Here is an 18383-nt window from a genome sequence, read left to right as displayed (position 1 = left end):
TTCCATATCATTATATTAAACATTACAAATACCTTGGAAATAGAATATATTGTACATAAATTAATATTACAACAATTGACAACCTTATAACTTATACATATGTAAGTTATATAAATTATAGACACACATACGTACATATCATTATGTGACATATCAGTTAGGCAATAACATTGTATCTTTAGAATGTTAGTACCAAATTGTAGGTACTACAATCTTGTATATATAATGATTTCTTTTATTACATAATAAATATATATTAAAAAAATAATAATATATAGTTGTAGTTCATTGAATTCTGTTTATAATGTTAGTGTTTAAAATCTAATATTTCTGATAAATTTTATATATTCCTATAAAAAAGAAATATATATTTATTATTAAAAAATAAAATATAAAATAGTATTAATATTTTAATGGATTTAATGCTCTTTATGGAAAACATAACTATCTTATTTAAAAATTTGTTTTATAAAATGATTTAAAATATCCATTTCCACCTGAACCTAAATATTCAGGCCAATTCTGATGCAAAGATATATTTTTGCAACTTTGATTGGGTAACATATCTTCTGGACACATACATTCTAATTTCATCCTATATATTGTCATTTGTCCAAGAGAAATTTTTAAATCTTTTTTGTTGCTCGTATCTAGATTTGCTTTATAATTGATACCTCGTTCACCTAAACATTCTTTAATAATATCATCATTTTGTTTATACTGAAAATTTTTTTCGGAAAGCAATGTTTTCCAATGAATACAATTAAAATCTTCTTGAACTAATATTACAGATGCCTCAGAAGACGGAAACCAAAATGTAGAGAATACTAAATCAATAGAACTTATTCCTTCTGTTTTTAAAATAGATGGTAATAATATTCCAGTTGGTGGTTGTTTTTGTATACCATGTACTGAATACATTTGATTGTTAGCTTTTATATCCCGCTTTTTTTTTTGTTTTTTTAATTTTGATCCAGATTTATATTCTAATTTTAATTTTAAATCTATGCCAGTATCCTTTTTCTTATTCCGACCTTTCAATGATCTTTGTTTAGGAATTTTTTTTACAGCAACAGCTTCTTCTTCTTCTTCTTCTTTTAGCGCAACATTAAAAATCTGACGAGTGTAGGTTTCTACATCCTAAAAAAAATTTTTCTGTACTTTTTTCCTATAAAATATAATTTTTAATAATCTTATTACAAATTAATAGTCTTACTATAAAAGGTTGATCAGTTGTTTCTTTTGTTTTATTTACGTCATAATGCAACAAATTAATCGCTCTTTTACTTAATATTTTAGTTTCTCCATTATTTGCATTGTTTTCAATGTCTAAGTTATGAGAAGTTTCATGTGTACTTGTCTTACTATTCGTAATGTCCGTTTCATCATTACGCATATTTTTTCGCATAAAATTATTTATTCCCTTATCAAATTGATTAGTAAATTTGAGATTATTGTCGCTTCTTTGTTCTCGTACTTCATCTTCTTGTTGGTAATCTATTGGCTGTTCTCTTTGTGTGTTAATTTTATTATTCTCATCATATAACAAATCAAAATCTTTACTTGTTTGTATAATATTCTGAGTCCATTCATTCTCGTTTTTCAAAACATTATTTTGTCTACCAATAGGAGTAAATTTTTTCTGTTGTGTGTATTGTTCGTAAGTTTCATGAGAATCTTCCTGTTCTTGTTTGGAACTATCTTTTTTATTTTTATCTTTATATATTTTTGGCGATCGTTCAGATACAAAAGGTGTATTTTCAGGTAATTCTATTCTAACATTCATAGAATTATTATATTCTAATGACTTCCAGTCTTCAGAAAAATATAATGATATACCAGGTGGTCCAACATGTTGGCTTAAAGCATATAAATTTGTAATTAAAGTAGAGTTAAACCGTAGTTTACAAACATCAGCGCGTGATTCAGATATAAAATCTTCACTTCTTAAGAACTGATATTTTTCTTTAATTCCTTCATAGTTTAGACAATCAACTGACCAATGTAAAAACCAATCATTTCCGAATCCTTCAACGGTAACAGATAGGCCAGACATTTCTCTACTTAAACTATCTTCTATTGGTTTTTCTAGTAAAGATTTGCCAGTTTTTCCATCTATGATTGTTGCAACTGTGTAGTAATATGTTGGAAAATCCGAACCTATCTGATGTTTTACCATAAAGTCTGGAATATTATCATCATTATAATAACCAGGAATCGGTATACTTATTATTTCAGAATTAGGTACTGTATAATTCCAAATAGGTTCAAAAGTTAATCCATTATAAACTATTATTGTAGAGTTAAACATAGCAGCAACAATATCTTCAATTCCATCTAATGTTACATCTACCAAAATTGGAGGTAGCAAAGTTCCTTTTCCTGTGTTATGGTGAAGTTTTTGTAGTTTCTATAACACACATATAATTGTATAATAATCTATTTATAAGTTATCTTTAAATATTTAAGGAACTTACCAAGTTACTATACATTAAATTCACTTGAGGAATTACGTACAATCCACCCGATTGTTTTTTACTACTAGTAACAAGGACAAAAATATTTTCTCCATCTGGATGGACTAATTTCTGAGGTGCCAAAAACAATTGCTCTGTATCTGGTAAAACTGAACGGTGTATAATATTTCCATTGATTCCTGATATCATAAGAATTTCACTTGAATGAATTTCTCTTGATTGTACAGTGTGTGATGCAATAATATCTCCAATGTCATCTCCATCAACATCAGCAATAAATTTAGCATCATAGATATCTGAGAGTTTCCATTCTTCTGAAATTGATAAATCTCGAACTGGTATTTTCCATATACTAGCTCCATTATAGCCATTAACTGCATGAAGTATTCCACCTCGACCACATATAATACAATCTTTAATTTTGTCATTTGTCAAATCTATACCACAATCAACTGAAAAAATAGCATGAGTTGTCCAATACACCCAAAGGGTATCTCCTGTTTTTCCATTTAAAGCTAGAACTCCACCAAAACATGGAACCTGTCCATCAAAGTAGAATGCACAAATATACTCTGAAATGTCCATCGTGTCCAATCCTGTATATCAAAATAATGTTACTGTTTACTATAATTAAATGTAAATATTACAACTAGATATATTACAAAAATGATATACCTCAAAAACTGAAATATTCTGCAAAATCATAAAACTATAAATCTAAGACCTGTAAATCAAAAGGTAAATATACTAAAAATTTAATTTACTACTAAAACACATAAAAAATTATTTTAAGAAATTAAGCTGAAATACACTTGTTCAGAGATAAGAACCTGTACTAAATCCAATAATAATATCTTCAACTCCATCACCATTAACATCATTGCTTCTTATCGGTGATTCAGATGTTAATTTTGGAAATGATCTAGTCCATAAAATCCTTGATGCAAGAGATGTGCATGGTATTTCGTTAGATTCATGTAATGAATCTTTAAGATCACGTGATAACCAATTTTTCAAGATTGACATTGGTCCAGGAATTATATTTATGACATATATGCATAATATAATTAAGCCTAACAATATTATTAATCCCACAAGACCAAAGCCAGTCCTATTTGATAATCCATATGTCGCAAAATTATATGACCTTTTACATCTTCTACGAGGCGCCATTAAAGGCCGTTTAACTCCTCCATCATCATCTAATTTTAAGCCACTTTTTCCATCTCTAATGAATACCTCATCATCAATATCTGTTAAATCTTCATCATCAAAACCATCTCGCTCAACCAATTTAGGTAAAATTGGATAAACAGCGGACATATTGTTTACCTATAAAATTTTTATATTCTTAAAAAACTGCTTATAAATTATATAATAAACTTATATTTTTTCCAAATAAATGTAATATAATTAATAAAATGATAAAAGAAAATGCATTAACAATACACAACTATTTATGTTCCTGAATATTAAAGGCAAAAGATATTTACATTCGTTATTATATTTATAAATATACGATAGAAATACACTTATTAAAATAACAAAATGTAAATAGAATATCAAGATAATAATATAAACACGAAAGATGTGCTTAAGTCAACGTCTACCGCATTGAAATAATTATTATTCGATAATAAATAAATGAAATTATATAATAAATAAGAATTAGTAGAATTAAAACATACTCTTTATTTACGTATTTTTGAAAGATTCTGGTTTCAAATAACAAGCAAATAAAATTTGTTCACTAAATTTTTCAGAGACGTCGTATGAGAATGATGCAATAAATATACATATTATACTTAAGGGTTATTCATACTCATATTCGTATTGAACATTAACATTGAGATACATTTACAATTTTAGTAATTGATAACTTGAAACATTATTAAGAAGCATAATTAATTTGTTGAATATTGTAATTTATACAAATAATCTATATAAGTTATACATGAAAAAGTTTACCAGTTAAGTAACGTTAATAGAACTTGTTATATTAAGAATTTTAAGATACATAAATTTGATCTTATAAATTAGAGAATTTATTCCAAGATGTTTAATTGATTAAATTAAAAAGTAGCTCTTAAAAGAATAAAAAAAAAGACGGAAATATTATGGAGTTATATTATACATATATCTTTAAATCTAAATTTAAATGGACCAAAAGGGCAATCATTCATCTTTCCTATTATACCAATATACTAAACTATAATTAAAAAATTTAATTATAGTTATCATTTGTTCCTAGGGTATTAAATCTGATATAATATTTCTCTACATTCTACATCATAAAAGAAACTTGGTTACTATTGTTACCAACTACCAACTATAACAGATTGAATTCGTGCTTCTTCCAGTAACCGGCAGCGTGTATCACCGGTGGATATTAGTTAACATAAAATGTCGTACACTAAATTCAATTTTTCATTTTATATCACATGCTGTTGCTTATCTTTGGGTCTCGTAAATGCAAATGCTCAGACATCGTCGAAGAATTTTTTCGCGGAACAACTTACCGAAGAAAATTGGGATCGTATGCTCATCGGAGAATGGATGGTGGAATTGTAAGTTGAATTGGTTCAATGTCGTTAAATTTGATGGCGTGTCGAAAGTCATATTGAAAACATTTGTGTATACGTATTTTAATGTTTTATTTGAAATTGTATAAAATTTATAAGTTTTATAAAAGTAATATAAAAGAGAAAAGAAAAATTTTATTGGATTCAAATTGAAGATATAAGGAGGAAGCTATAAGAAATATTTTATTGAAACCTATTTGTATTTTAAAGTAATATATGTATTTATAACTAGACTATTTTGTGATTTAGCTATGCTCCATGGTGTCCTGCTTGTAAAACATTGGAACCAATTTGGGAACATCTTGCTGCACAAAAGGAAAATTTAAATATCAATGTAGGAAAAGTTGATGTGACTGATTCTCCAGGACTTAGCGGAAGGTTTATGGTTACAGCTTTGCCAACAATATATCAGTAAGATTTTTTATTTTGGAAAAAGAATAATATGATTTAAAGTTCTAAATATTTTTACTTACATTTTAATATTTCCTCTAGTGTTAAAAATGGTATATTTAGGCAGTATAAGAGCCCTAGAGATAAAGATTCATTAATTGAATTTGTGTCTGAGAAAACTTGGGAAAAGATTGAACCAATTCCTGGCTGGAAGAGTCCAACATCTATTCAGATGTCTGTTATTGGTCAATTCTTTCAAATCTCACAAGTATTGCGGGTGAAGATTTAAATTAAATGTTAATGGGACTAATATAAATTTTAAATGCATTATAAAACAATTTGATTATTCTTATAGGGAATACACAATAGGTTTATGGAAGATTTTGGATTACCTACATGGGGAAGTTACTTGATCATTGCCATTGCTACCATTGTCTCAGGTGCAATATTGGGATTGGTAAGCTTGAATAATAAAATTGAATCATTTAAACTAGAACTAATGAAACTAACTGTTACTTATATCTTGTAGTTTATCGTTTGCTTGATTGATTTTATATATCCACCGAAACCTGTGATGCTTCAAAACAAAAAGAAACAAAAAGATGGATCAGGTGGATTTATGCAAGAGAAAAGTATACGGGATGAAGAAATTGTTGAACATGTTAAGGATGATTTAGTAGATGAGGAATCAGAGCAAGAGGGATCAGAGACAGAAGAAAAAGAAAAAGATGCAGATAAAGATTCCAAAACTGAACCAAGCAGTCCAAATGTTCGTAAACGTAAGCCACGTAAAGCTGATTAGACATACTAGTTTATTGTATGTAAATATCTAATGTCTGGTAAAAATGACAAATAATAGCACATTTTAATGTTAATCCATTTTGGTAAATGAGAATAGCAAGAGCAATACATAAATATTTTATGTTTGTCAAAAAATGTTAAGGGTTTGAGCAAAGATGGAAATAATCGATTGTATTAATAATTTAGAGTTATATGAAGCATACAAAATATTTTCAAATATGACAGCTGAATTTCAATATTGCATAAAAAATTTTAAATGCAAAATAACTAACCTCAGGTATCGTTTTTAACATTATAGAACATTAATCACACATAATACTAAAAAGTAAGATTCGGAATATTTTACTGTAAATTTATAATATCATCGCTTCCAAATACAAAGAATCTATCCTTGCTTGTACGTATTAGATATTGTGTCACAATTATTATTGTATTACTATTATTTTTACTAAACTTTTGGTATTATAAAATGATAGAATGATTATTTTTTTCAACAGCATTTCATTACATTTTTTTTAAGAATTTTCACATAAAATAATCTAAATGTTTATTAACATAGTTAATTTTAAGTAATTAATATATTTTTTCCTGTACAAATTTTTTATTTATAAATTCTATATACCATATTACAAAACAACTATGTATTATTTATACATACATACACTGTTTCTCCCATTTTTCTTATTTTTTCAGATTTCTTATATAGTTAAGAATTTATTAGATAGCTTTAACATTTTTTATATGATTGTATTGTACAATGTATTTTCTGCTTTTATAAAATGCAAATTTTGTATACAACACTAAATGCACTTCTTAGAAGAAGAAATTCGTTCAAGTTAAATTATTTCATAAAATTATGACTGCAAATTATAAGTTTTTGATATATTGTAAATTGTACTCATAAAATTTCGTAGTCTTAATTAATCGTTACACTCTCTTTTATATTTTCTAATACAGAAATAAAGATATTAATATAACAACAAACCTCGTAATTGTAAATAATTTTTAATAACTACATGTGACTCATTGTATTCAACTTTTATAATAGTTATTTGATACGAAACAAAATTTTAGGTTATTGTACATGTGGCATATGTTAAATCAAGTAAAAAACATAAGTTTAATAAAAATATATGAGACACATTGCATTTATAATATCTATAAATAGTTTATCATACGTTGTAATCATTTTAGAAGTATTAAATGTCTTCCATGCATGTTATACATATACATGCTTCAGGAGAAAATAATATTATTAATCATAAATATATTAAATTACATTTTGTTGTATTAAATTAATTTACAATGAATATATTAACTGGAGTTTAAATTTCAAACAGATATACATATATTTAAGTAATACTGCTTACATTCTTTGCATAGGAACTACACATTTACATAAAAACTGTTATATGAGGAAACAACTTTCAACTAGATAGTACAAAAATTGTAATGCTTACTGCCTAATAAATGCATTATGTAATAATTATGTCTTGTTTGTTAAAATTCATAGATTGAAATTTCCTGTTATGCTTATAAAATATTTAGACAAAAAAAGCAGTTGTACCTTTATAAGTACCACGTTTAAATATTAAATAATATATATACATTAAACACATTTAACAATGACATTACTAATTACATTATACATATATAAAAACACTATTTAGTTAATAGTTGCGCTAATAATTTGAAAAGAAATTATTTATGCTTTATAAAAATTGCTATTATTTATGAAAATACATATATACATATGAAACAAAACCAAACCTTTCTTATAACGGAAGTGACGTGGAAATACAAGATTTTATTTTATTTAATTACGCACTATTTAATTACATATATATCGTTATTTGCACTTTAAGAAATATTGTTTTTAAGAAATATGAATAATTTAAGAAATAAATGTCATAATATATGACAAAAGTATAATAAAATATGAACGCGCATGCGTAATTTCCGCAAATCGAAATCGGAACTGTACGTTTTTAAGCGGATATATGAGAGACGCGTGCTGAAGTTAACCTCGATAGTTGCATGCACGACCACGTTTAGATAGGTAAGTTGGTTTAATTTCGTAAAACTAACAAAGTATGTATCTCTGTATCTTATATGTTATTTTAATCGAAATAATTATTGATTATTAATTAAAGCAAATGTAAAAACTAAATGGATTTGTACTAGTAATTTCAGTTTCAGTTGCAATTATATTGTTAACCATATATATATATATATATATATATATATATATATATATATATATGTGCATACAAGTTCATATTTTGTTGAAATATTAAGTATATATATCATGTTTTAATTAAAATGATTGAAACATAAATTATATATACTATATGAAATATATTGAATAGGAAATTATACATAACAAGTAGATAAAACTTATTCTCAGTATATTTATCAGAGACAAGATTTAGCTGTTTTCTTCGTAAAAGATGATCGCGTTTTTGATTTTTTTATTTTTCATTTACAGCAAATCAAAATATAGGGCAGTAATGGCTAAAGTAAATATGGCTAGAAATGTAAAAAAGCGATCAGCGAGCGTGTCTGAGATAACTGAAAAGAAAACAGAAACATCAGGAAATTTCAATAAAGATTTTAAGAAGAAAAAAACAGAAAACGGAACTGTACAAAATGGACAACCAAATAAGCAAATTACTAAGAATTCACCTAAGAAATTTAAAAATGAAAAGAAAAATAATGATTTAGGAATTGTTCAAAATCCTAAGAAAAAGGAAACAAATGAAGTTAATTTGCAGAAAAGTAAGAAGAAAACATTAAGTACAGCGGAACTATTGAAATTGAGACAAGAATACCGTAAGAAACGTAAAGAAAATAGACTGTCGCAAACACATTTGTTACCTCCTAATTTATCTGTTGAAGACATAAAAAAGAAAATTGGATCAATAGAAAAACGAGAAGAACTCACAAGAAGTGCTAAGAGGAAACTAGCAGCACTTAAAAAAAGGTTACGGGTAGAGGAAGGAGTAGGCAAGGTAGAAAAGGGAAAGAATGAAAAGCCAGAAATTGTCAAAAAGCTAGAAATTGTGAAACAAAAACAAATGCAAAATGCAAAGTCAATGCAAGAGAAAGTAGATGCGAAGTCAAATAAAGAGAGTAAAAAGAGAAATGCTAAACAAAGTAAAACTCTTTTAAAGCAAAAAAATGAGGAAAATGATGACGATGATGAGGAAGATGAGGAAAATGAGGGTGATATGGAGATAGATGATGAATTAAGCGAAGATGACGATGGAACTGATGTAGAAGAAGGTGATGAGGATGATGAGAATGATGACGATGATGAAGAAGAAGAAGATGATGATGATGATGATGATGATGATGATGATGATGATGACGACGGTGATGAGGAAGAAAAGGGTGAAAACGACAAGAATAATGAACAAGACAAAGACAATGAAATTAAAAAAAATAATGTACAAAAGGGAAAAGGGAATTCTGCAAATGTAGAAGATGGCAAGAAGAAAAGATATGTCCTTTTCGTAGGAAATTTGCCATATAAGTAAATATATATATATATATATATACATATATATTTCTATTTCTCTGATGCAAAGCGCATACATATATATTCATGTATATATTCTAATAATTAAATTCTTATATTTTAGTATTACTAACGAAGAACTTAAAAAACACTTCTTAACTAAGGTCAGTCAAGTAGTCGATATTAGGATACCTAGGAAAGATGCAAACACAGCACGTGGATTCGCTTATGTTGAGCTGGCCAATAATACAGATTATGAGGTAATTTTATGTAGTAATTAATACTTCGTTTATCTTAAATATTAGAATTAACTATCTGTATATATTTAATTACACATTATTATACTTATTTGTTAACAGAAAGCACTTTCATTAAATCATTCATTTGTTAATGGAAGAAGGATAAATGTGCAATATTCTGGACCTGACAGGAAAACAGCTGTTGCAAAGAACTTCAAGTTACATGCTCTGCAAAAGACAGGAAAATTTGCAGGTGGAAGGAACAAATATAATCAGAAATATGCAAATAACAAAGGAAAGCAAAATATGCGAACGGTGAAAACATAATTGTTAAATCAATAGAAGTAATTTGAAATAAATGTTTAAATCTATCTTCGCTATTTCCCTATTTGGACATTTAGAATTAAGTTTTTTTATGTAATCAATATCACTGATTGTAAAGACTTACATGTTGGATAATACAGATAAAAGTTTTATCTACTAGAACATGTTTAATTTGTTTATGATATTAACCCAACTTGCATGAAATTATCGTCTATTTCGGAATAAAATCATCATACATTTATCAGAACAAAAGTTCAACTTCATATGTTAACATAAAAAGAGATTACTGCAAAATTTATATCTAGTAAATATATAAAAAAATGTGGTTATTTTTTTTATAGGAATTCTAATGTTGTATATTGTAACTGAGGAACTGTAGCTTCAATTTATAATAAAGAAAGGTTAGAAACGAATTTTGACAAGTTATAAAAAATGTCTAAATCAGAAATAATAGATAAAACGTTGCAAGATGAGATAAATAATTCTCTAGATTTTGACGTAACGATTCCATGGCCCAAGGAATTAACAGAGGTACTATTTTTGAATTCGTCGCAATGAGTATTTTATAAAATAATTATAATTGTAAAATAAGTGTAAAAGGAACTTATATCTTTAACACATCACAGGAAATTTTACCTGATCACATCATATTCCCAAAAGAATTAAATTTATTTTTAAGGAATCGGATACAGGTAATTAGGATAAATACAGTTTGTACATTTATCATTCTTTCAAAATGACATTTATAGAATATATTAAATATATATATATATAAAAAAAAATCGATTTCACCATAAAGTGAAATTAATATCGCAAAATAAATAACAGGATTTAATTGCTGAAAATGGTTGTCTGCGTCGGGCACTCGAAGAGGCGGAGGAGAAAATTCACAAAAAGCAAGGAATTGCAGAATGGGGGGGGCATTCAACAATTTTAGGAAAACCCCACGAAGTAGCAACAGCAAAAATTATCGAGCTTAGCAAAAGATGTCGAGAACAGATAGCCGAGATTGAAGTTCTTAAATCAAAGTGCAAAAATCTAGAAGTGCATTTAACTAACAAAGAAACAGAATTAGAAAATGAGCGACACGAAAGGAGACATTCGAAAACTGATGACTCCTCTCAGAAGAGTGAGTTATATTAAAGATTTTTCAGTCGTACACGACATTTTTATATTGTTACATTCTTCCATCATCATTCCGTCGTATTATGATCGAGATACAGGATGGTATCCTTGACAAAGGTACCAAGAATAGTCAGCCGAAGGGAGACGAGGATCGAATCAAACATTTGTACGAAAAGTTACAACAGACTCAAATAAAGCTCTATGAATCCAAAAATATTTGTGCCAGTCTTAAACAAGAGATTAATAAATTGCATAAGGTATTGTTTTTAAAACTTTTATCGGAAAATTTATACATAAATAAAGAAAATATAGGGCACACACAAGCGCGCGCGCATGCAATACATAGCTTTTAAAGTTGAAAATGTAGTTATTGTACAGCGAAATTGGTGTAAATGTGAATTTGAATAATTTATTGAATCAATCTGGATGGCGAGGGAGAGCTGAACAGATTCACCTGCTACAGCAAAAAATAACGGAACTGCAATCAAGATTGTCGGAATACGAAGGAACGCAAAAGACATCCATCGGTATTAAAACGAAATTCCGGAGTTGTAGGTTTTTATTTATAAGGTGTATGTCTTGTATATTAGTGTCTGTAGAACGGAAAAATTTGGCAAATCTTCGAAATGTTGAGAAAGAGAGGCGGCGACAAATAGAAGATTCAGCGAAGCAACTTCGGCAAACGGAAGTCATCGTTGAGGGATACAAGAGGAAGCTAGAGGCTTCGAAGGCAAGAATAAAAGTGCTGGAACATGAGTTGAATGTTGCGAAAGGAAATATTGCCATATTAAATGAGAAGAGATCTCATGATAATCATTTAATCGAGACACTCAATGTATGTATACGACGATATTGAAATTGATCGTTCCTCTTAAAGTTAATGAAAACAAAATTAACAGAATCGGCTTAAAACTACCGAAATAAAACACGAAGAACGCGAGATAGATATGAAAAATAGAGCAGAGAAGTTCGAACGTGAGTACACGAACTTAAAGAACGATTTGCAGTCGGCGCAACTTCAAATCGATCGGTTGCGTAGAAGACTAGAAGAACGAGAAATCGAGATAGATAAGTTGAGGTACTTTATTCTTGGAGAAAATTAAGTATAAATAAATTTTTATACAAATGTGTTATTCATTGTAGAAATGGAACAGTCCCGAATATATGGGATATTAAATCTCGAAATATTGCGCAACCTGAAGAGTTATTAAATAATTTGAACCACAGTGGTCCTCCTCATAGCGCTCGAAGTACATGCGAACCTAACGAATATGTAACTTTGGCTTTTGCTGCTGAAGCTGAAAGAGAGAGACTGCTGGAGTTAATAACAATACTCAACAGGCGTCTGGACAAAGAGAGAAACTATGCTGACACTCTTTCTGTGAGTCTTCAACGCTATATTGCTTTTTTTCTATCTGTTGCTTGAATTTTTAATTAGGTGAATTATATATGTAGAACACGTTACGTAATGAGAAAGATAAATCGGCGAAGTTAGAATTAAAGATACGAAAATTGGAGACAGAAAGAATAGGGATTGTTAAAATTGACACTGGCTATAAAACGAAATTACCAAAATTATCGAAGGCTAGTGATAAAGAAATGAATGCTGAACAAATGCGGCTCAAGTAAGCTTTAAAAGCAACATTTAAAAACAAACAAAACATATAAATATATATAAATTATAGATATATTTAACAATTCCTAATGCCATGTAGAGTGGAGTTATTACAAGAAGAATGCCTCGCGTTGAAAGCTAGATTAGACACTGTGCAACAGGACAAAGCTGAGGATCTTGCGACTTATAAGCAGATGCACGAACAAGTTAGAAAAATTTTTCATGAAGCCTGCAGGTATTTAAGAGCGCTACATGAGAAAGCAAAAGTATTAAAAGAAGTATTAAAGAAGATCTTTCTTTTCAGAAGCAAACCACTGCCTCCCATTGGTAGTCGTTCTACCATTACAGTTTAATCAGAATTTAAAACTTTCGATAGCCTTCTAAGAGTCTAAAACATTCGATAACTTTAGTGGAGCGAAACTCAACAAATTTATTACGATTGTACATGATGAATTAAAGTATAATGGTTTCACCGGTGAATCATAATTTGATCATCGACGTTTGTTAGTTCCTTCCGAATGGAATTGTGTAAGAACTACAAAACCGTGTGCGATGATGTAACTAGGACACGAGATAAGGTGCAACGCACCACGTAAACGCGCGTGACATCGTGGAAGCAACGGTTCCGTTTCTATCTCTCATTATTCTTCCTCCTTTTCCCCTTTTATAAAACCTGTGTTTGCTCTAAACCACTGTAAACGCGTTAACTCTTGCCATTGATATCGTTCGTCAATTCTACATCGGAAGATTCATACTTTTCCCTAAAAATTAAAAAAACGAGATGTTTAAAAACCATTCTTTTATTTACTTTTCTTTATCGTTTTTCTTTCAATTACAATTATCGGATGAAAGGAAAGTTTCTTAAAGAGAAAACTAGAATGAACTATAAGACTGATGCACTACTATTTCTAAGTAGTGGTATATCTTTTCCTTTCGAATGATATGATATAGTTCAAACAAAGTAATACTACCATCTTTCCCATATCCTCGTAGAAACTTTCACAAGAAAAAGAAGGTTTTGGCTCAAGCGGAACTCTTTTTTTATACTTTTCTTTAACCTTCTGAATAGAAATCCTATTCCATCGACTATATTTTATACGAAATCTCTATTCCCAAATCCAATTCTGAATCCAAATCTAAAAATGGAGTTTTCTTTGAAAACTTAACTGATGATTGACTGCATGTTGCCACGAAGATATTTATAGAGATTCGTGTTAAGAAATCTTACAAGTAAATACATCGATTGTAGCATCTCTGGTGCAGAAATATCTTTCGTAAGAAAATTCAGTTCAGGGCGTTCCCATCGACGCTAAGCTCAAGCATACAGGTGCGAGCTTACAGGTGTTGGCGCTTCTACCTGATAAGAAGCATACCCGTGACGTCAGATCAGCGCTGGTAGAGTATATGAGTGGCACCGGAGAGACATCCACGTCACTCGTTCTTGAACCTCTTCGTTCGTTTGTTCTGCAAAGAGTTGTTTTTTGGTTATTATATTATCCGTCTCGTTGGTTCGTTGCGCGCCCCTTTCACAGCTTCGTTATTCCTCTACGTTTTCCTCACACGATGACGTGCAACGAGAAGAAGCTGCGAGCGGAATGTATGTTCATGCGGAAGTCTAGCGTGATCATTCATGATTTTGGGACTCAGGGGTACCGATCAGGTAAGTCTTTGAGCCGCCACAAACTTTGCCTCAAAGTAGATTAAAGATACCGGAAGTAGTTTACTTCAATGCCATTGTATTAGAAATGAAAAAGATGCGATAGAAATTGGTAAATACGTTTGAGGACTGTTTGTATAAAGAATTTCAAAGATAAGGGAAAAAGTCTTATTTCGTCGAAGGCGCTCATGTCCATCGCTGCTGAAGTTCCTGCAACCTCAAGTACCTACAGCTGGAATTCTTCGTGCCGTGGTCTTTTCATGTGTAAATTCCAGGGATATAATTGCTACTAGAGAATACACGACGTCAGTTTCGCGCTTGAACTAATGATTATGTAACGTACGGGCATCGGTAATGAAACATTTTACAACGACCCCGATAACGTTGTTTCTCAGGCATTCAAGATATTTGTTTCGCGACATTGTCTATCGAAGAAATCCTTTGATAAGCGTAAATATCGCATCGTTACGATATCTCGGTTAGTGTTCGTAGATTTCGCATTTTCATCGTGATGACGGTGTTCTCACAAAATATTGAATATAACGTCGTAGATGGATCGTACATCTGATCGAGGAATCTGGATGAATATTTGTCCGAAATAGTAATTTTAATCGATGAACACGTCAGAAAACACATTGGCGTTGATAATGATATTGTTACGATTACCGCGATAACGATGTTAAACGTGCCTCGTATTTGTTTAGATGGTTATAATATCGGAATCGAGAGAAATCTCGGAACGATGTTTTTAATATTCAATTTCTTCGAGCGAAGCATACAAATATTTTACACGTTGGCATGTTAATAAAACTATACTTTTTCGCAAATAAGCGCGCAAATAAGAGGATAACGTGAAACTCATTAAAGTTGGTAAATAGACTACGATGGAATAAAGAGAATCAGTGTATTGCTTAATTCCATCTTCTTTTATCTTGTTGAAACTAATCTTTATTAAGATCTTCCCAGGAAAAACTGTTAATAAGTTCAGTTAATTTATTATTTCGAATAAAGTATAGAATGAAAGTAATTAAAGATTTCAATTTATTTGATCGTATTTCGAGATTACACAAGTCGCTTGCAAATTGAGCGACGAAATCCTTCTACTTGAGGATTTTTGGTAATACCTGTACTCTGTACAAGTCAACTCTTTATCGCTTTTATCGCATCGTCTACTGATAACGTGTAATCGTTGGCTTCTCTCAAAGGTGATATTCGATATTTGTCGTCAGATTTAACAAACGTGTGTTTTTATTGATTCTTCTTCGGGTACGCGATAGAAGAATATTTAAAAAAAGAATATGATATGTGCCTGAGCAATTATTGAAGATGCTGAACGTTTCATTATGCAACTTTGTCTAGTTTTCCTTTGTGCAACGAAATAACGAGGAAAGGCATAAATTTTGTTGTGACGTAATACAAACTTAAGACTTATGATATAATTATGAGATTTTCGCAGTTGAAGGCTGCGTGTTAAGCTACTTACCATATTACTCTGTATTATCAATTTTTTAATTATTTTAATCAAGTTCATACGAATACGGACGCTCTTTGGTAAGGTATCATAAACGTCCTAGCTATTGCATGTGATTGATTTAATGTTCATGGTTTTGCCTGTGAAAGTCATGTAGATGATAAGAAAAGGAATAAAAGAAAAATATAGTATATAAATACAATTAAACTCCGGTGTAATTAAATGTTTGTCTGTTTAAGCAGTTGCTCAGAATCAGTAAAAATGTCAACTGAGTAAATAAAGATTTTGAGTCTATGGTGCTACCTTGGGAAAATTAACGCGTTTATTCATTTTAGTTTATTTGGAAATTAGTTATTATTCGTTAATTACAGCAAACGTACTGTTACAGTATAGTTATACGGATACTGATAATTCACGATAATTTCAATTGTAAGTGTATTTTGCGAACGTATAGTTTTCCCTCGATCTTTAGATGTTTGTTAGCTCCTTTAGGATTCTTTATATTATAGAATATCTCTAAAATAGTCACGATTGATTTTTTAACTAAGTGGTATCTGATAACAGTTATCGAAACAACGAATTATTCGAACTTATCGCGGATTGATAGAATTATCGATCAATTTAGAGTGCGACCCTGCGTTATATCGTAATCTTTGAACTGATCGCCTTAATTGAATCTTGATTTGCAGTTTAATGTATTTTTAGGTTTCAACGTTCGGCAAACGCATCGGAATGAAGAAGAAAAGGAAGTGTTAACGACTCATGGCACGAGCTAACGCACGGAGGTTATGTTTACCGCGCAATCAGGTGGCAACGCTAAAGAGGAAGAAGTTACTCGCACCTCCTTGATAACAAGCAAAGCTGCTATGCTCATGTTATATTCCACCACGGCGACACTTTCTGTCTTTCAGCGTTTTCTTGCTTAATATTGTATAAGATATAAATGCTTTATGCGAATCAAATTTCTTTTTCTAATAGAAGCATCATTTCAAATGTTTTATAACGTTCAGGACAATACGATTTATGAAAATCAAAATCTCTATAGCTGTAAAGAATAATGCTGATAAAATGTAAAAAAACTCTTAGGGTTTTAGGTGCCACAAGGAAGTGATTTAAATGAAGGATAACGACAAAAGGCGCGCGCTATGAAGAGAGCTATCCATCGACAGTATGGTGATAATAGACACTGTCATGGAGTTGCTCTCTTTGTGGACGCAGCTATGTTCAACGATTATCGACGATAAAAGTGGAACAAATGCACGATTACAGAAATTTATTTACTTATGTAAATTTAATCGCTTATCGTCAACGTATCATGGACATTCTCTATACAGTATGAGATCTCTTTCTCGATTATTTCTTGCGATAAACAGAAATTAATGTTTTTATCATTGAGAACGATGTAAACTGTACATAATACAATTTTTAATTACCTTTTATCTTCCTACATTTATATTTTCCCCTTCTTTACCGGTTAAAACAACAGCAGTTCTTTATCCGGTTTACATGTTTCGCGTTGCCAAAAAGTTATTTGTATCGGCGCGCGCATCTATAAAATATTGGCGCGCATTTTTAGTCAAAGAGCCGAAAATTAGATGCTGTATTTAATGGTCCTCATTTAAGTCATAATTCTCTGTTATTTGTTGTGGCTTAAAATATTTTTCTGCATCTTTTAGCTTTAAAATTCGATTTAAATGATCTTATTTAATTGTTCGGATTGGAGAAATTGTTAAAATTAACGCACAATGATACATAATAATTGCGAAACCGTATCCAACCGGGATATGATCTCAACATTCTAAAGAATCTGTGTACAAAATATTTAACAGGCACCAGACAGTAAACAAATGTTAAATCTGATATATTAACCGTGATAGCGCATAAGCTAATACAACGCAAAGAAACATTCGCGTTTCGAAAATGCTAATACGAAATCATAAATAACTTTATTTGAGGACTGTGATAAGTGTGTACTTATGTACATAGTCTGCATAATAAGGAACAAAATTACTTTGAAAAGATTACAAATACTTATTTGATTTATTTACATTTCGAAACTCTTCTAATTTTGATTCTCAAAACGAGTAATTTTCAATATATGTATCCACGTATGTATCCAGCTCTAGTTCCCAACACTAACAATATTATGACTATGTTTTATGTTAAATCGATAATGTTGGAA

At 29.9% G+C, this 18383-nt stretch overlaps 4 protein-coding genes and 2 long non-coding RNA genes across 9 annotated transcripts; 4 read left to right on the top strand and 2 right to left on the bottom strand.

Annotated features, from left to right (window-relative positions):
* Positions 1-29: 29 nt before the first annotated feature.
* On the bottom strand, positions 30-7754 carry LOC138182944 (uncharacterized). Of its 3 annotated transcripts, none has more exons than XM_069119417.1 (5): positions 7621-7754; positions 3308-3809; positions 2478-3073; positions 1217-2410; positions 30-1140 (listed from the first exon to the last, which is right to left on the bottom strand). In XM_069119417.1, the coding sequence occupies exons 1-5, from the start codon at positions 7642-7644 to the stop codon at positions 454-456; spliced, it is 3003 nt and encodes a 1000-aa protein (XP_068975518.1). In that variant the 5' UTR covers positions 7645-7754; the 3' UTR covers positions 30-453. The 3 variants fall into 3 exon arrangements, with proteins under 3 accessions (XP_068975518.1, XP_068975519.1, XP_068975520.1); XM_069119418.1 differs by lacking the exon at positions 7621-7754 and adding an exon at positions 4166-4417; XM_069119419.1 differs by lacking the exon at positions 7621-7754 and adding an exon at positions 3153-3201 and having other exon boundaries at positions 3308-3389.
* LOC138182948 (thioredoxin-related transmembrane protein 1) lies at positions 4800-7396 on the top strand. Its single transcript, XM_069119422.1, has 5 exons — positions 4800-5044; positions 5309-5470; positions 5552-5726; positions 5805-5906; positions 5979-7396. The coding sequence occupies exons 1-5, from the start codon at positions 4881-4883 to the stop codon at positions 6249-6251; spliced, it is 876 nt and encodes a 291-aa protein (XP_068975523.1). The 5' UTR covers positions 4800-4880; the 3' UTR covers positions 6252-7396.
* A 975-nt stretch (positions 7755-8729) lies between the features above and the next one.
* LOC138182947 (nucleolin) lies at positions 8730-10495 on the top strand. Its single transcript, XM_069119421.1, has 3 exons — positions 8730-9785; positions 9895-10030; positions 10130-10495. Exons 1-3 carry the CDS (start codon positions 8761-8763, stop codon positions 10334-10336), a joined length of 1368 nt encoding a protein of 455 aa, XP_068975522.1. The 5' UTR covers positions 8730-8760; the 3' UTR covers positions 10337-10495.
* Positions 10496-10706: 211 nt separating this feature from the next.
* LOC138182949 (coiled-coil domain-containing protein 13) lies at positions 10707-13628 on the top strand. Its single transcript, XM_069119424.1, has 7 exons — positions 10707-11025; positions 11162-11715; positions 11826-12293; positions 12358-12536; positions 12602-12839; positions 12914-13083; positions 13174-13628. Exons 2-7 carry the CDS (start codon positions 11542-11544, stop codon positions 13424-13426), a joined length of 1482 nt encoding a protein of 493 aa, XP_068975525.1. The 5' UTR covers positions 10707-11025; positions 11162-11541; the 3' UTR covers positions 13427-13628.
* An 837-nt stretch (positions 13629-14465) lies between these two features.
* Positions 14466-17503, bottom strand: LOC138182520 (uncharacterized). 2 transcript variants are annotated; one of them, XR_011173821.1, is made up of 3 exons: positions 17043-17503; positions 16214-16341; positions 14466-14537 (listed from the first exon to the last, which is right to left on the bottom strand). It is a non-coding gene; the product is annotated as an uncharacterized LOC138182520 (long non-coding RNA). The 2 variants fall into 2 exon arrangements; XR_011173820.1 differs by lacking the exon at positions 14466-14537 and adding an exon at positions 15679-16094.
* LOC138182519 (uncharacterized) lies at positions 14515-17208 on the top strand. Its single transcript, XR_011173819.1, has 2 exons — positions 14515-14733; positions 16907-17208. It is a non-coding gene; the product is annotated as an uncharacterized LOC138182519 (long non-coding RNA).
* Positions 17504-18383: the final 880 nt, after the last annotated feature.

Source organism: Bombus flavifrons, chromosome 8 (genome assembly GCF_040668555.2).
Source record: "Bombus flavifrons isolate JBK064 chromosome 8, iyBomFlav1_principal, whole genome shotgun sequence".
Taxonomy (NCBI): domain Eukaryota; kingdom Metazoa; phylum Arthropoda; class Insecta; order Hymenoptera; family Apidae; genus Bombus; species Bombus flavifrons.
This window is presented reverse-complemented; position numbering and strand designations above follow the sequence as displayed.

Bases quoted from the DNA above. Each gene is read 5' to 3' on its own strand.
- LOC138182944 (XM_069119417.1), bottom strand. From the start codon at position 7,644: ATGTGTAGTTCCTATGCAAAGAAT. The intron at 2,411-2,477 runs GTAAGTTCCTTA...TGTGTGTTATAG, and splicing joins ATTTAATGTATAGTAACTTG to AAACTACAAAAACTTCACCA. The intron at 1,141-1,216 runs GTAAGACTATTA...AATTTTTTTTAG, and splicing joins CAACTGATCAACCTTTTATA to GATGTAGAAACCTACACTCG.
- LOC138182948 (XM_069119422.1), top strand. From the start codon at position 4,881: ATGTCGTACACTAAATTCAATTTTTCATTTTATATCACATGCTGTTGC. The intron at 5,727-5,804 runs GTGAAGATTTAA...TTATTCTTATAG, and splicing joins AAATCTCACAAGTATTGCGG to GGAATACACAATAGGTTTAT. The intron at 5,907-5,978 runs GTAAGCTTGAAT...TATATCTTGTAG, and splicing joins CAGGTGCAATATTGGGATTG to TTTATCGTTTGCTTGATTGA.
- LOC138182947 (XM_069119421.1), top strand. From the start codon at position 8,761: ATGGCTAAAGTAAATATGGCTAGAAATGTAAAAAAGCGATCAGCGAGC. The intron at 9,786-9,894 runs GTAAATATATAT...CTTATATTTTAG, and splicing joins GTAGGAAATTTGCCATATAA to TATTACTAACGAAGAACTTA. The intron at 10,031-10,129 runs GTAATTTTATGT...ATTTGTTAACAG, and splicing joins CCAATAATACAGATTATGAG to AAAGCACTTTCATTAAATCA.
- LOC138182949 (XM_069119424.1), top strand. From the start codon at position 11,542: ATGATCGAGATACAGGATGGTATCCTTGACAAAGGTACCAAGAATAGT. The intron at 12,537-12,601 runs GTACTTTATTCT...TATTCATTGTAG, and splicing joins ATCGAGATAGATAAGTTGAG to AAATGGAACAGTCCCGAATA. The intron at 13,084-13,173 runs GTAAGCTTTAAA...AATGCCATGTAG, and splicing joins GCTGAACAAATGCGGCTCAA to AGTGGAGTTATTACAAGAAG.